General features: G+C 43.2%; 2 protein-coding genes across 2 annotated transcripts; one reads left to right on the top strand and one right to left on the bottom strand.

Moving 5' to 3' along the window:
* The first annotated feature begins 1,087 nt into the window (after nucleotides 1–1,087).
* Nucleotides 1,088–4,590, top strand: LOC148139377 (putative G protein-coupled receptor 139). Its single transcript, XM_087980857.1, has 2 exons — nucleotides 1,088–1,157; nucleotides 3,680–4,590. Exons 1-2 carry the CDS (start codon nucleotides 1,088–1,090, stop codon nucleotides 4,588–4,590), a joined length of 981 nt encoding a protein of 326 aa, XP_087836983.1.
* A 12,467-nt stretch (nucleotides 4,591–17,057) lies between these two features.
* On the bottom strand, nucleotides 17,058–17,981 carry LOC148139378 (putative G protein-coupled receptor 139). The gene has a single exon (XM_087980860.1). The coding sequence runs from the start codon at nucleotides 17,979–17,981 to the stop codon at nucleotides 17,058–17,060; it is 924 nt and encodes a 307-aa protein (XP_087836986.1).
* Nucleotides 17,982–18,242: the final 261 nt, after the last annotated feature.

Raw genomic sequence — 18,242 nt, forward strand, 5'->3', positions numbered from 1 at the left:
GTCTCACAGCACCAGGGTCCCAGGTTCGATTCCAGCCTTGGGCAACTTTCTGTGTGGAGTTTGCACATTCTCCCCGTGTCTGCGTGGGCTTCCTCCGGATGCTCCGCTTTCCTCCCACAGTCCAAAGATATGCAGGTCAGGTGAATTGGCCGTGCTAAATTGCCCATAGTGTTAGGTGCATTCGTCAGAGGGAAATGGGTCTGGGAGGGTTGCTCTTTGGAGGGTCGGTGTGGACATGTTGGGCCGAAGGGCCTGTTTCCACTCTGTAGGAAATCTAATCTAATCCCCAATTGCCCAGAGGACAGTTAAGAGTCCATGACATCGCTGGTGGAACCACATGTCAGCCAGACTAGTTAAGGGGTAACTGTCACTAGGGGGTAGCAGTGAACCAGGTGGGTTCTTAAATCACAATCAATTGGAAGAGATATTTTATTTCAAATGTTTTTTTTTAAAAAATGAACACATATTTCACCACATTTCATGGTGGGATTTGAACAACAGCTGGGGATTCTAACAGAAAACAGAAATTGCTAGAAAAGCTCGGCAGGTGTGGCAGTGTCTGTGGAAAGAAATCAGAGGTAACATTTTGGGTTGAGTGATACTTCCTCGGAACTGGGGATCCCAGTCCAGTGACAGTATCACTACACCACAGCCTTCTGTTTAACACATCAGATTTATTTGGGAGCTCCCTCTCTCTTTGGCTCACAAGTCTGGGTGTCGTCTATTCCATTGACAATAGCGTACCCAGTGCTTGACATGTGAAGTAAAAATAGAAAGAGTGTTTTTTTTTTAAAAAAACCGGTGAAAGCCAGTGCTGAAAGAATCAGATTGAGAAACAAACACATCGGAGAGTTAATGAGAGTCCTTTGGGAATTCACTTCAGAAACAGTTCCATTTCAATGTAATAAAAAAAACCAGAGCTGAGGGAATTCCCAAAATGATAAGGCAGTCTTAGTGTGGTGTCCAATGTACTGGACTGACAGTGACTGTGCCACAAGGGGTTTACCTGGCTGTATAAGTAAGGTGGCCTTTTTAACTTGGGAATCTGAACTGTAGATTTGGTGAATAGGATTGCTTATCGTGAACAATGCAAGGACCAATAATACTGCAGATCCTAAATATTTTCTTTCATTTCCTCACCGTTCTCTGTGTTCCAGGTGAGCTGATCCTTCTCCTTCATTAAATGAGTGTATTTCTACCTGTGTTCCTGGGTAAGATATTTGATGAATGATATATTGTTATAGAGTTTCACAGACCCTTCAGCCCAACCCGTCTGTGCTGGCCAGGTTTCCTAAGCTAAACTAGTCCCATTTGCCAACATTTGTCCCACATCCTTCTGAACCTGTCTTGTTCATGTAGCTGTGCAAACGTTTTTAAAATGTTGTAATTGTAACCACCTCCATCACTTACTCTTTCAGTTCGAGCCAACCTCTGTGTGAAAAAGTTGCCTCTCTAGTCCCTTTTCTATCTTTCCCCTCTCACCTGAAACTTATGCCCCCTTGTATTGAATTCCCCAAACTGGGGCAAGGACCTTGTCTATTTATCCTATCCATGTCCTTCATGATTTTATAAACCTCAATAAGGTCACCCCTCAGCCTCTGATGCTCCACGGAGAAAAGTCCCAGCCTAACCAAACTCTCCTTATAACTCAAACCCTTCAATCGGGATAACATCCTTGTAAATATGTTTTGTTAGTTGTCTATGTCATGCTCCAGATGGGGTGCTGGAGAGTGAACAGAATGGTTCCAAGGATTAAAAAAAAACCTTACGGAGCCATAGAGTCTTTGAGATATACAGCAGGGAAACAGACTCTTCAGTCCAACTTGTCCATCCAACCAGATAATCTTAATACCTGTAAATCTGGTCGTATTTGCCAGCATTGGATCCAAATCCCTTGAAACCAATCCAGATGCATTTAAATATTGTAATTGTACCAGCCTCCACCACTTCCTCTGGCAGCTCATTCCATTCACGCACCACCCTCTGTGTGAAAATGTTGCCCCTTATGTCCCTTTTATATCTTTCCCCTCTCACCCTAAGCCTATGCCCTCCAGTTCTGGACTCCCTCATCGCAGGGAAAAGACCTTCTCTATTCACCTGGTCCATGCCCCTCATGGTTTTATAAACTATTGTAATATCTCCCCTCAGCACCCGACGCTCCAGAGAAACCAACCCCAGCCTATCTAGCCTCTCCCGAGAGCTCAAACCCTCCAAACTTGGCAACATCCTTATAAATGTTTTTGGAACCCTTTCAAGTTTTGCATCACCCTTCATGTAGCAGGGAGACCAGAATTTCACACAATATTCCAAAAGTGGCCTAGCCAATGTCCTATACAGTTGCAACATGACCTCCCAACTCCTGTACTCAATACCCTGACCAATAAAGGAAAGCATACCAAACGCCTTCTTCACTATCCTATCTACGTGTGACTCTACTTTTGAAAAACTATGAACCTGCACTCCAAAGTCTTTTTGTTCAGCAACACTCCCCAGGACCTTACCATTAAGTGGATAAGTCCTGCCCTGGTTTGCCTTTCCAAAATGAAGTACCTCATAGACATTTATCTAAATTCAACTCTATCTGCCTCTCCTCGCTCGGCCCTTTGTGAAGGTGGTTTTAGATCCCCTCAGGCAGTGTTCATCTGATGGGAGAAGAGAGGGTCTTTCCTATTTGAACAGTCCCCTGTGCAGACTGTGGAAGTCATTTGATGGAAATCACTTTCACCAGAACTTAGAAAAAAAACAAAGCCCCAGACATAACTTTTGTCCAACTTGGAATAGTGGGTCCAGTCAGATCCTTCCTGCACATATGGCATCCTATTCCCTTCCGCATGGTGTGGGTAGGGGAAGAGACCAGTGTTCACTTCCTTAAGGAATGTGCCTCTCAAAAGGAAATCTGGATATATTTAATTCATTGTCGCTAGCTCAGTGCCATTTATTTTCCGTTCCAAATTTTTCAAAGGGCAGTTAAGAGTCAACCACATTGCTGTGGATCTGTAGTCACATGTGGACCAGACTGGGTAAAGGTGACAGGTTTCCATCCCTAAAAGGCATAAATGAACCAGTTGGGTTTTTCCTGATAATCAGCTGTACCCAAGACACACACTGAGATTAGCAGAAGTAGGAAGGTCTGCTATTACACGACGTTGTGCTCCTCTGTGGTCTCGTGCTATAGAAAATTGTACTATAGAAGATCGCTGTTGGAAAATCACTATACCCATTTAGTAGAAACTCACGTGATCCAAGCAACATCCACTATTCATCAATTGTGTTATTGTTAATTTGCACTGTGTTATAGCAGAATGACCTGAACTTAGAACAAGGAAGGAATACATTTCAAAACGTTGTTGGATTTTGAAGCACTTTCGGAAGTTTGGAGGTGATGAAAAGTGTTTGCAAACGTTAAGATACTTTTTTCTAAATCCAAAATGCTCACACTGGTTTAGCCTGTTGGTATTTTCTACCAACATTTCTGTATTTTATCCTGATGCAGGTAAAGTTAATGAGATTGGTTCAATAGTTTTGAAACCACTGGAAAACTGCAATTTGATTTGCCTGACTATGCTTAATATTAACTTTGGCTATTTTATATGATGGATGAACTCTTTCTTTGTACCACAATGTAACAATGATGCTCCATCATCTTTAATATTCATCAACGTCTGAACTTATCTTACAGCTAATTTGATGACGATTATGGTTCTCTCTCAGGGAATGTGCGGGGTCACTAAAGGTATATCCATCTACCTAATGTCCATGGCAATGGCGGATCTACTGGCCGTTCTCTTCTGTGTCATCAACGATGTACTCTGTTATGAGTATTTCCCATTCTCCTTCCTCTTCTATAGAGCGGTGTGTAGTGCAAATGCCATACTGGGCTATGCTGCTATTGACTGCTCCGTCTGGTTGACCATCACTTTTACCTTTGACCGCTTTGTAGCCATTTGCTGCCACAATCTGAAAGCCAGATATTGCTCTGAGAAAACAGCAGCAGCCGTGGTAAGCACTGTTTGCCTGGTGAACATTTTGAGGAACATCCCATTTTACTTTAAGTACCAACCATATGGCACATGGGGTGGTGTACCCTGGGGCTGTGACATCAGACCAGAGTTCTTCATCTTGCCAGGATGGGTGGCATTTTTCTGGCTCCATCACCTGCTGAACCCATTGATCCCCTACCTCCTGATCCTGCTGTTCAATGCTCTGACCGTCAGGCACATTGTCTTGGCAAATCGGGCACGCAGGGGTCTTCGAGCTCCCAGTAACAGGCAGCAGAGAGGAGATGCAGAGATGGTCAACAGGCAGAAATCCATCATCCTGCTGTTTGTTGTCTCGGGCAGTTTTATATTGTTGTGGATGACCAAGGTCAGTGTTTTCTTACTGATGGAGATTACCAACAACCATTTTTACCCGAGTTATGACCATCCTGTTATGATCGCTGATATATCGGGGACTATGCTCTTCTACCTGAGCTCCTGTACAAACACTACCCTTTATGCTCTGACCCAGAGTAAATTCAGAGAGGAGCTGAAGAGGGCTCTGAAATATCCTTTTACTCTCATCCGTGAATTACTCCCGGCATTTAGGTAACAAATGTGGTTAGATCTCGAGCCACATCTCACAAAAGTGCAGAGAATACTGGAGAAATGCAGTGGTTACAAGCTCAGTAAGTTAGTGTTAAGGGCTTAGATGGGGTGGAATTTGTTAAGTGCACTCAGCCAAATTTCCTCAAGCATTGTACAGAGAGTCCTACTCTGAAAGGGGCAAAACTCGACCTACTCCTGGAAAATTGGGCAGGACTGAGGTGACATTGTGGGGAGAACTCTGGGACCTGTGCCCATAGTTCTATTAATTTTAAAATAGTTATGATGAGGAAGAAAACTGATCCATAGGTTCAAATTCTAAACTGTGGCAAGGTGAATTTTGATGGAATTAGACCGGAGCTGGCAGGGGTTAATTGGAGTAGTTTGTTTGCAGGCAAAGGGACCTCTGCCAAGTGGGAGGCCCTTCAAAGTGGGATAGCTAGACTTCAAGGTCAATAAGTTCCCATGAGGGTGACAGACAAGTTTGGGAGGAATAGGGAGCCCTGTATGACAAGAGATATTGAGGCTTTGACCGGAAAAAGAAAAGAGGTATGGTTCACATACAGGCAGCTGGGATCTTGGGAATCCCTGGAGGTATACAGGGAATACTGGAGTTTACCGAAAAAGGAAATCAGGAGGGTGTAAAGGCGACACAAGATAGCCTTGGCTAAGAAGATTAGGGTGAATCCAAAGAGATTCTTTTAGTATATTAAAGGAAAAAGAATATTCAGAGGGAGAACGGAACCTCTCAAGGACCTAAGTCCTCAATGACTATTTCTTTTCTGTGTTTACCATGGAGAAAGACATGAAGACTTGGGAACCCGGGCAAGTTAGTAGTGATATCTTCGGGACGGTCCGTATCAAGTCGAGGAAGTGTTAGATTTATTAGAAGGTATGAAGGTGGATAAATCTCCTGGTCCTGACCAGATATATCCAAGAGAACTACAAGAGGCTAGAGAAGAAATCATTGGAATCCTGGCTGATGTAAAAGCAATGCTGTTAGCCATGGGTCAGGTCCCAGAAGACTGAAGGGTGGCAAATGTTGTGCTATTATTCAAGCAGGGCTGCAAAGAAAAACCTGGGGCCTATAAAACCTAACATCTATGGTGGGTAAGTTACTTGAGAGGATTCTGAGATATAAGATACACATGCGTTTGCAAAGACAGGGTTTGATTAGAAGTAGTCAGCATGGCTTTGTGAGTGAGAGATCATACCTCACAAATTTGTTAGATGAAGTGACCAGGGAGGTTAACAAGGACAGGATGATAGATTAGATTAGATTAGATTAGATTAGATTAGATTAGATTACAGTGTGGAAACAGGCCCTTCGGCCCAACAAGTCCACACCGACCCGCCGAAGCGCAACCCACCCATTCCCCTACATTTACTCCTTACCTAACACTATGGGCAATTTAGAATGGCCAATTCACCTGACCTGCACATCTTTGGACTGTGGGAGGAAACCGGAGCACCCGGAGGAAACCCACGCAGACACGGGGAGGACGTGCAAACTCCACACAGTCAGTCGCCTGAGGCGGGAATTGAACCCGGGTCTCTGGCGCTGTGAGGCAGCAGTGCTAACCACTGTGCCACCGTGCCACCCACATAGATGTAATCTATATGGATTTCAGCAGGGAGTTTGAGAAGCTTCTATATTGTAGGCTGCTCTGAAAGGTTAGATTGCATGGAATCCAGGGGGATTTGGCAAATTTGATACACAATTGGCTTGATGATAGGAAGCAGAGGGTAATAATGGAAATATGCTTGGCAGACTGGAGGCCTGTGACTAATGGAGTGCCTCAGGCTTTGATGCTGGGTCCATCGTTATCCATATCAATGATTTGGATGAGAATGTACAAGGCATGATTAGTAAGCTTGCTGATGACACTAAAATAGGTGCTATCGTGGACAGTGAGGAAGGTTTTCAGAAATTACAGCAGGACCTTGATCAGCTGGGAAGTGGTCCCAGAAATAGCAAATGAAGTTTAACACAGATGAGCATGAAGTTTTGTGTTTTGGTAAGTCAAGACAAGGTAGGGGTTTCACGGAGAATGCTGGAGCCTTAAGGGTCATAATGGAACAGAGGGAACTGGAGTTCAACTGCACGGTTCTCTGGAAGTGGAGTCCCAGGTTGACAGGCCAGTGAAGGAGGCTTTTGGCACACTGGCCTTAATCAGTCAGGGCATTGAGTATAGAAGTTGGGAAGTTATGTTGCATTTATACCTGATGTCAGTGAGGCCACACTTTGAGTATTGTGTTCAGTTTAAGTCACCTTCTAATAGGAAGGATTTTATTAAACTGGAAAGAATGCAGAAGAAATTTACAAGGGTGATGCCAAGACTCAATTGTCTGAGTTATAGGTTGGGGTTGGGCAAGCAAGGTCTTTTTTCTTGAGAATGTAGGAGACTGACGGCTCACCTTACTGGGGGTGAATAAGATCAAGAGGGGCATGGATAGGGTGAATACATTCAGTCTTTTTCCCAGGTTTGGGGAATCGAGGACTAGAGGGCATTGGTTTAAGGTTAGAGGGGGAAAGAATAAAAGGGAACCTGAGGGGCAACTTTTATACACAGAGGGTGGTACGTATATGGGATGAGCTGCCAGTGGTAGTGGTTGAGGCGGGTACATCAACAACATTTAAAAGGCATTTGGACAAATACATGGATAGGGAAGGGTTAGAAGGATATGGGCCAAGTGCAGGGAAATGGGGTGAGAGTGGATGGGCCTTTTAGTCGACATGGACCAGTTTGGCCTGTCACTGTGCTGTAGAATTCTATGATTCTATGGCTCTAAATCTTGAAGAGTCAAAAACACAGTTCTGTCTCCGTCTCCCTGGAAGTGGCCAGAACTGTTGAGTTTCTCTCTGTGTTTGTGTTAGATATCCAGTATCTGCAGTATTTTGGTTTTATTGTAAGCAGACGGTTATCCTCCCCTGTGCTGGGATTAATTGTAAGTCTATCCAGTCAGTTGACAAAAGCCCACAAGCAAAATCCCACCTCTTCCCCATTCACCAACAGCTGACACGGTCCAAATCGCCATCCATGTTCCCATCCTCTGACCTACTCCCTGTGGATGTGAAATCAATGAGGCACTCAATGTTCTACACACCTTCCTATTTTATTCGCAAAAGCCTATCAGTGCTCTGTGCCATTTCGGTGTCCTTACTGTTAAACTGGCTCATCCAGCCCTGGTGTAAAGTCTGTGATAACAACTTGGAAACTGGGGAGATATGTCCACTCCTCATACCCTCCAATATATGGTTGTGTTATCCCACATCGCAAAGTCCGAATCTCTCAAACCATTACTCCTTCTGCAAAAAAATAAAAAGCCTGTGAGTCTTTTAAAGATTATTATGAAGGAGATAATCCTGTGATAAACAGAATTCAAATCCATTTTGTTGGAATTGTGTGCTTTTACTCAACATGACTGATTGATCTGCAATGTAAAAATCAGAACAGTAACTGTGACTGATCCAGGCTGCCATACCACAGTGGTAGTGTCCCTATCTCTGAGCCAGCAGGCCTGTGTTAAGTGTTGGGTCATAGCATCGCTGAACAAGTTGACTGTAAAGTTAAAAAAAAGTAAAAATCCTAAATTGTACCCAGAGAAACTCAACAGATCTGCACAGAGAGAAACAGAGTTGACGTTTCATGTTTGGTACGAGTATCTTCTTTCAGAACCTGGCTATGACTCTCTCCACTGATGTTTACCAGAGCTGTTCAGATTCTCCAATGATTGGGAAGAATATCCTTGAGGTGAGCTACACATGCCTCCAGAAACACTGAGGAGACCGTTGACTCTGAAGTGCCCTCTGTGAGATGGGGATGTATCTCTACAAGAACAGACACCTGCAGTGCTAGGGTCCTGATGCTGCAACTAATGGCTTTTACTCCGTCTGCAGCTGACAAAGTTCCTTAATAAACTTGTTGACTGAACCTGAACGTTGTCACATTTCTCTCCACGTTGTACCACACAATGGTAAAAGTTTCATAAAAGTTTCATCATACTTCACCCGTAAGCAATAGCTAGCCATGACTGAACAACTGAGGTTCTGTAGCACTGAAGGCCAGTGAGTGGGTGGGAAATGGCAGAGTTAACAGAGCGGGATTCTGGGCAGATTCTGAGGTCATGCCAAGCATGTAGGAAGGGAAACCATTGCAAGCAAGTGTCAACAAAGGGCTGGACGTTGACAAACAGAAGCAGGCCAGGACAAACCATCTGAGATAGGGCATTGAGACAGAGCCTTGAATGAAGGGCCATGTCATGTACTCAGAGTGTAATGATGTTCTCATGGCATTATCGCTGGAGTTTTAATCCAGAACCCAGGTAATTTTTTAGATTAGATTACTTACAGTATGTTCTGGGGAACTTGGTTCGAATCCCAACATGGCAGATGGTTTTGAATCTCATACAAATCTAGCATTCTGAGTTGAATTATGACCACGAATCCATTGTCAATTGTTGGAAAAACCCATCAAATTCACTGATGTCCTTTTCGGCAGGTTAAGTACCTGGTCTGGTCAACTTGCGACTCCAGACACACAACAATTTGATTAATGCTTAACTGCCCTCTGGGCAATTAGGGATAGGCAATAAATGGTTATCCAAGCTAGTGATGTCCATGTCCTGTGAATGATTGAAAAAGAGGCAGTGTGCAATAGTGTCCCCTGTAGGATTTCATTGGCAATGACAGTCACCCCACTGTGACAATGATGTGGTAAGCGCAGGATCTACTGGGGGAGCACTAGGCTCCCATCCCAACATTACAGGTCTGGTCGGTGTTCAGTTGTAAGGTTTTGTTGGATCTTCCTTTGTGATTCCAGGAATGAATGTTGTCCCAGACGCAAGGTTAATAAGTGTCTATCTAATTGAATAATTCTGTCACTATTTCACAGGAGATGACTGTCTCTTAACTAGTGTCATATTTATCATTGACATTTCACTGCCTTTTAGAAGTTAGTACGAAGCTATCTTCTTGAGCTAATGCAATCAAATGCCTTCTGACAGTCTGCTGTCCACTGAAACATCTTGCCTGTCTTTAGCAATTCAGTTAGTGGGAAGTGACACTGTTAAAATTTGATAAGAATTTTCGATAAAATCCACTCAATCCCAGTAATCATAGTACTGCTTTTCTTTTGTCGATGATCTGGGAAAATCTCCAATTTCCTTTGATTTTGCATCATGTGGGGCCATTTGTTCATATCCAATAACATGGCCCAGGAATGTGACTTGGGCTTTGGCAAATACACTTTTAGCCAGGTTTACCACTAAGTCTGCCTTCTGAAGTTAATCGACCAACTCTGATAAATATTCCAAATGTTCCCTCCATGCCTGACTAAAAATCACTAGGTCATTGAAAGAGACTACACAATCGGGTAACCCGAAGTGACCTTATTGGTTAATCTCTGAAATGTGACTGGCTCATTTTTCATACCAAAAGGCATGACTTTAAACTGATACAGTTTATTCAGTGTTACAAAAGCCACAATTGCCTTTGCTCTTTCTGACAAAGGTACTTGCCAGTACTGTCTGAGCAACTCCAACTTAGAAATGCAAGTTGCTTGTCCCACCTTATCAACACAGACTTCCAATCGTGGAATTTGAAATGCATCAGTCTTTGTAACTGCATTGACTTTGTGATAGTCTACACATAACCGTTAGATATCATCTCGCTTTGGCACCATGACAATGGGTGAGCTCCAGTCACTATAACTCAGTTCGATTATACCACCTTGGAGTATGCATTCTATCTCCTTCTGAACCCGGTGCCAACTTTGGAGGGTTATGCCCTAGGAGGATGTTGCTTAATTGGAACAGCATCTCTTATATCTACAGCATGCATAATTAGATTAGTATTTCCCAGCTTATTTCTACATATCTCCCCATGTGATTGTAGTAACTCTTTCAGGTCATTTTGATTTTCCTCTGGAAGATAACTCAATAATTTATTCCAATTTTTGACAACTTCTGCATTGTCCCATTTAACTGGAGGAATGCCCAATTTAGAATCCTGAACCTGGTTCTTCTCTCTGTTGTGGCCAGTAACACATCTCCTTTTGCTTTTCTTTCCTGTCAAAATACATTTTCAAGAGAATATTCACATGACAAACTCTGTGAGATTTCTTTCTGTCTGGAGTCTTTATCAAGTAGTTCACCTCACTCAATTTCATCTCGATTTCATAAGGTCCACTAAACCTTGCTGTTATAGGTTCACCTATCACTGGAAGTAACGTTAACACCTTATCTCCGATTACAAAATTGTGATTTTTTTTTGTCTGCTTCCTGTTTCCTTTCATGCTGTGATACTTCTGACTGCTGACTGGGCACCTCCCCACTCTATTTATCAATCTCAAAAATTTGACACATAGTCCATATATGTAGTCTCTGTATTCTGACTTCCAAATTTCTCCTCAATCAAATTTAGCAATCCTCTCACTTCATGCCCCAAAGTGAATTCAAATGGACGGAATTTTGTCAATACATTTAGTGTATCTCTGATTACAAAATGCATGAATGGAATTCCCTTATCCCAATCATCTGTCTTATAGTCTTGACTATAAGCCCTCAACATGGTCTTTAATATCTGATGCTCTTTCCAACTCTGGATGTTCTGCAGAATTGTTTTATTCCAAAGTTGTCCATAACTTCCTTGAAAAATTTTGATGTGAAGTTTGAGCCTTGATCTGATTTTATATCTGTGGATTGTCTGTAACGAGTGAAAAAAGTTGACTAATTCGTCTACAACCCTTCTGGCTGTGATATTGTGTAAAGGAGTGGCCTCTGGATATCTAGTTGATGCATCCATTATTGTTAACATATCCTGATCCCCACCTTTTGTTTCGGGTGGGGGTCCTATGCAATTAATTGAGACTCTTGTAAAAGGTTCCTCCAATACAGGATAGGTATTAAAGATGCAGGCTTTATTACTGTCTGTGTTTTCCAGTTACCTGACATGCATGACATGCCAAGCAAAATTCAGATACATCCTTGTGCAGTCCAGGCCGGTAATTATGTTTGTGTATTTTATCTTGAGTTTTTTCTCATTCCTAAATGACCCGCTAGTGGTACCTCATACACCACTCACAACACTTCCATTCTATAACCCACGTGGGCGGCACGGTGGCACAGTGGTTAGCCCTGCTGCCTCACAGCGCCAGAGACCCGGGTTCAATTCATGCCTCAGGCGACTGACTGTGTGGAGTTTGCACGTTCTCCCCGTGTCTGCGTGGGTTTCCTCCGGGTGCTCCGGCTTACTCCCACAGTCACAAAGATGTGCAGGGTCAGATGAATTGGCCACGCTAAATTGCCCGTAGTGTTAAGGGGTAAATGTAGGGGTATGGGTGGGTTGCGCTTCGGCGGGGCGGTGTGGACTTGTTGGGCCGAAGGGCCTGTTTCCACACTGTAAGTAATCTAATCTAATCTAATCTGACTTAATGAACTTTTGCCCATTTCTGATTTGTCTGAGTATGTGATTGTCTCTATTTCCTCATTAAGACATTATTGTTAAGATAGTAACATTGAGGGATACATTCAGATTCTGTTTCTGTGTAGGTCTTTTGAAGCGATTGCTTTGAATTTTCATCTTTCTGCGGTAACTCAGTTAACTTATCTGAGCGAAAGATGCTACGTCATTTATCTGCTCCGAGTTTGTGTCAATCATCTGATCAAACAGGGGCTCTGCTAATTACACTTCAACTTTCTTATCTGCACTCTTTGATCTCTCCTGTTTCAACTGGTGACTTTGTGACCTTGTTAGTACCCAGCCAGGAAAAATCCCAGGATTTGTGCCCTTCAATAGTTAGGTTGCCATGAGTTTTCACTGGCTTATCAACCACAGCAGTCAGCACTCCTACCTGTGAACCAACTATATCATTAGCAAGGACAAACTGTATTCCTGGAGCTGGGAGTTGTCCAGGATTCCTATCACTTTTCCACTCTTCACCTGGACACTCTAATCTAATAATTGGCTCACCGTGAATTCACATTACTATCTCCTTTTCTGACAAGAGTCCTCCAGAAGTGTGTATCTCCACATCTTTCCACATCACAGATTGATAAAATCCTGTATCTCTTTGCTTTGTAACTTCTTCACCTGCTGCTCCCGACCAATGCGAGTAAGCTTTACTTTCATAAGTACTTGGTTTAAGAAGATCTGGCACTTCCTCCTTAACCATTCTCTGACCAGCTTGTACATTCTGGTGCAGCTTTCTAGCCCCCTCTGCGCTTTCCATTACCACTCCAACAAAATTCACTGGCTTGTCCTGTTTTCCTACCTTTGGCTTCACAGTGCTTTCCCTAACTCGCCAACACTGTGATTTCATCTGGCCTACTTTATTGCAGTGAAAACACCAGAGTTTTTTTTAACTTCTCTTTCCCTTTCAAGGGTTTCCTTTTTACCCTGTGGTAAATTATCCTTATGATCTTCACCGTGATCTATTTTCCCCTTCCATGTGAAGATGTCTCTTTTCCACAATTTCTATCCCTCACCAATTGAAATTGATCTTGCAAGCCAAACTTCACTCAACACATCAATTCATAACCATCAGCCATTTCAGCTGCTGATCTTGCTGTTTGAACTCTCAACTCTTCTACATGAGTTCTCACTACTTCAGGAAGTGAGGTTTTGAACTCCTCCAAAATAATTGACCCTCAAAGAGCATCACAGGTTTGTTCTATTTTGAATGGCCTCATCCACCTATCGAAGCTTTTATTTGATCCTTTCAAACCCAATGTAGGTTTGACCAGGGTCCGTCCTTAGAGTCCTGAAACATTGTCTGTAGGGCCTATAGCACAGCTGATATGTGCTTAAGATGGGTTTCTTCACCACCTCATATGCTCCAGATACTTCATCTGATGGTGATGCAAACACCTCACCAGCTCCACCTCCAAGTTTTGTTTAGTTTAATTAAATCCCACATGGTCTCTGGCCACCACATTTCTTTAGGAACCTTTTCAAAGAAGATAAAAAAAGATTCCACATCCTTCTCATCAAATTTAGGTAACGCTTGATTATATTTAAACAGTTTCTCATCAGGCTTTTGGCTGCAAGGGGTTTGCTCATCCTCACTAAGCTTATCTTTGGCCTTCAGAAACATCCTTTTAAGCTGACTTGCGTGTCAAAGGGCCAACTTCTGAAGTTCAACTTTCCTCTCTTTCTTCCTTCACTCTCTCTCCATTTTCTTTCTTTCTCTCTCTTTTTCTTTTTATTCTGCTCAAGCATTTTTTTTTTCTTTTTCTCTTCCCTCTGCTTTTAATCGGGATTCCACCTTCTGCCTCTCACTCAAGATGTGTCATTTTCAATTGAACTTTAGCCATCTCTGAAGAGTCTGATGGTGTTTCCAGCAAATTTAAACACTGAGGTATTCCTGTAATTCTATCTCCAAGCTCCAACCCCAGTTTCTCTGTTAATTTCAGCAACTTGGCTTTGCTCACCTTTTGTAAAACCCCCAAAGTCTCTTCATCCACCCCTTGAAAACTCTTTGAGACTGAAAGAGCCACTGCTATCGCAAGCTCTGTTTAAATCAGCTAAATCCAACACCCAGAACAAAAGACTCTACACCTCTGACTCACTGCTTTCAAGTCCCAACACCCCTAATCCCAATTTGGAACAATAGAACAAATCTCACAAGGAGCCCACAATCTTGTATGGATCCGGCCATGCCCTCTTGAAACATACAAGGAAGTAGCCTGGCCCCTAATTTTGGTAGTTGCTTTAAGTAGGTGTAATGTGGATGCAATTGTTCAAACCACTTAGTTTTAAACAAAAAGGAACTTATTTGCAAGATTATCAAATGAAACACAAATAAAAGAGAACATAATACAGACTGACTTCAACTGTTTGGAAACTCAGCAGATTATCCCAGTTAATGACGCTGTTCCAAATACTTGCCACAATCCCCACAAACACTCCTTGGCACACAAGGCAAAATCAAACACAGGGTCTGACAGGAAGGAAGTTCGGGAGAGAGGAGGATCGCAAAAGATCTGCTTCTTTGGACCCAACAGCTTCAAGACTACCCTAAAACCCTTCAAACTTAGACTTTTCAGTGTCTGATAAAAAAAAAACAAGGACCACATAAACTTGCTAAAGGAGCAGCAGCATTACAGAAGCTAAATGAAGGGGAAGGAATGGGTTCACATTCTGAAGGAATTTAAATCACCACTGAGCCAAAAAGGCTGTCAAACGCCTAGCCTGAGGATGTGATGGTTGTTCCTCCAGTTTGCGCTGGGATTCACTGGAACATTGCAGCATGCCGTGGACAGACATGTGGGCATGTGAGCAGGAAGCTGGGTTACAATGACCGGCTACGGGAAGGTCAGGGTCACACTTGCTCACGGACCACAGGTGTTCTGCAAAATGGTCAGCCATTTTGTGTTTGATTTCCCCAGCGTCGAGTTGGCCACATTGGGTGCAGCCAATGCAAGATTGGAGGAGGGTACAGGTGAAGTGTTGCTGTTCAATCTGACTGACGCTGTGACCCAGAACTTGGTGTGCTCTCTGCTGTTCCCAGGGACTGGGAAACCAGGTAAACATTGGCTGATGGGCTGCGGAGGCTGTACCGATATGAAAGATGTTCTTTGTCCTGCCTGGGACCTGCTGCCTTTCCAGTACAAAGAGCTGCCCAGGGTCACAAACAGACATGTTTTCATATCCAGGATTCCAAGATTAGGGACACTCTGGAAATTGGGGCAGTGACTGCTGATGTGTAATGGAGGAGAATCATTAATTTGGATCACAGAATAACGTTTGAGCACATCAAGGCCCTGGAGATCAAATAAAATGCCCAGTCTTTATGTAACAGACATTGACTGACCTGACACAGTTTCTCTCCAATATAAACAGACACTATCCGGCCGTATTGGGAACTCTGATCTGTATTACACCTTATCCTGTAGGCATTCCCACAAACTCTCCTGATTTCAATTGACTACTTTTGTTTGGATAGGGAGAGAATAAGAGAAAGAGAGACCTGCAGGGCTCAGTGGAGATAAAAGGAGTGGAAGGGAAGGGAAGATGGGGTGAGGTGATGGCCTTGTTATCACTGGCTTGTTCATTCCAATGACACTAATAACGTTCTGGGGACCTGAGTCCAAATCATGGAGGTTTTCTTTCAATACAAATCTGGAATTAAGAACCTCAGGATGAACATGAAACAGTCCTTGATTGTTGGGGGATAAAGTCCCACCTAGTTCACTCATTCCCTTCAGGGAAGGGAAATCTACCAGCCTCGCCTGGTCTGACTCGACATGTGACTCCAGCACCACTGCAATGTGCTTCACTCTAAACTGGCCCCTGGGTAATTAGAGATGGGTAATATATCTTGGTCTATCCAATCCCAGTGATGCCCCTCGAATAAGTTTGAACAGAAGTGAATGAATGTGGAAACAACAGATGGAGGGAATGAGAAAGGAATATAAGTGATAAGACAGATGTGGACAAATTGTGGATGTGTGGAGAGAGAAGTAGCATCAATAATGTGTCTCATGTTGAAAGTATTACTTTAAACCTCGAGATGTTCCTTTCGTTCCCCTGGAGAACATGGAGAGTGCGCATGATAGTAGATTATGTGTGGTTTGCAAAGGGAATCACGTAAAACCAAGACATAAAGCCCACAACATACATTTGTCTTCATTTTTATTTATTTCCTCCTGAATACTCTCTCAGATATGGAGACAATCACCACCAATGTGTTTAAAAGGAGAGTAAAGGAGGTGAGGGAAGCTTTCCAGTCATAGTTGTCCGGCTGATGGGCTGGAGATGCTGCACCGATATAAAAGATGTTCTTTGTCCTGCTGCCTTTCCAGTACAAAGAGCTGTCGATGGCCCAGGGTCACAAACGGACACGTTTTCATATCCAGGATTCTGAGATTAGGGACACCCTGGAGATTGGGGCAGTGACTGCTGATGTGTAATGGAGGAGAATGATTACTTTGGTTCACAGGACAACATTACAGCATCTCAAGGTCCTGGAGATCAAATAAAATGCCCAGGCTTTATATAACAGACATTGTTTGATCAGACATATGCCCGTGAATCCATGTCTCTTTAATAGACGGACCATCTTTTTTTGTAAGAGCAACTTCAATTCTCAAAAGAAGATATAAACGTGCTGCTGTTGGAGTGGGATGGACTTCAACTTCACCTATGCACTGAACTCTTGTGGTTTCAAATAACCCTTTTGGACTTTAAAATGGTGTCATGTGGCTTCTAACTTTCGCAAGGAAAGCGGTGATATGTTCACTTGGGCCAGGGGCTAGAAATCAAGTGACAGAGAAATAGCCAGTGACAGAACCAGGAGAAATGAACTCATCTTGACATCCAGCCAACACAGGTTTGAGTCTCATGGTTCAAGAGGAAAATTCCGCCTCTTCTCCTACTGATACGGAAAATAACAGGGAAATTCAGGTGAGTCCCAAGGACTGGAGACAGTATCATGAGGCGTATAAACTGTGCTCCCATCTCAAACTTGTTTCTTATTTTGATGTAGGGATACATTCACGGATGAGAGTGAAGGGATATTTCAGAGTCCTCTTCAGCTCCTCTCTGAATTTACTCTGGGTTAGGGCATAAAGGGCAGTGTTTGTACAGGAGCTCAGGTAGAAGAGCACAGTCCCAGATGTGTCAGCAATCATAACAGGATGGTCATAACTGGGGTAAAAATGGTTGTTGGTAACCTTCATCAGTAAGAAAACACTGATCTTGGTCATCCACAAAAATATAAAACTGCCCGAGACAACAAACAGCAGGGTGATGGATTTCCGCCTGTTGACCATCTCTGCATCTCCTCTCTGGTCCCTGTTACTGGGAGCTCGGAGACCCCTGCGTGCCCGATTTGCCAAGACAATGTGCCTGACGGTCAGAGCATTGAACAGCAGGATGAGGAGGTAGGGGATCAATGGGTTCAGCAGCTGGTGGATCCAGAAAAATACCACCCATCCTGGCAAGATATAGAACTCTGGTCTGATGCCACATCCCCAGGGCACACCACCCCATGTGCCCAAAGATTGGTATTTGTAGTAAAATGGAATGTTCCTCAAAATGCTCACAGAACAAACCATGGTTATCACTGAGGTGGCTGTTCTAGCAGAGCAATACCTGACTTTCAGGTTGTGGCAACAAATGGCCACAAAGCGGTCAATGGTGAAAGCAATGGTCAACCAGACAGAGCAGTCGATAGCAGCATAACCCATGATGTTGTTAAAACTGCACACCACTGTATAAAACAGGAAGGAAACTGGGAAATATTTAAAACCAAGTGTTGTGAGTATTACACTGAATACAATGACGAGGAGATCTGCTGTTGCCATGGAAATCAAATAGATGGATATACATTTGGTGATGCCACACTTTCCGCGAATCAGGATCACAATCGTCACGAGGTTAGCTGGAAGAGACATTGAAAAGTTATTCCGTATATGGGATCATGACCCTTCAATGCCACAGTAGGTGCCAATATCAAAAATAGGGACATTGCTACAACAACAAGTGCAGGGAGGAGTCCAAATGAGTGATCACAAGATGCCTGAAAAAAGTTTCTTACCTACGGTGCATGATTTAAAAGTGAAAAATATTGTAATTAAGGAAAGGTGTAGCCAAGGTTGAGCAAATTCCAACAAGCAGAATAATAGATACTTGTTATTTTCATGTGTGACACAGAT

The sequence above is a fragment of the Chiloscyllium plagiosum genome, unplaced genomic scaffold (assembly GCF_037043375.1).
Source record: "Chiloscyllium plagiosum isolate Xiang-an unplaced genomic scaffold, Cpla_swu_hap1 HiC_scaffold_38, whole genome shotgun sequence".
In the NCBI taxonomy this organism is placed as follows: domain Eukaryota; kingdom Metazoa; phylum Chordata; class Chondrichthyes; order Orectolobiformes; family Hemiscylliidae; genus Chiloscyllium; species Chiloscyllium plagiosum.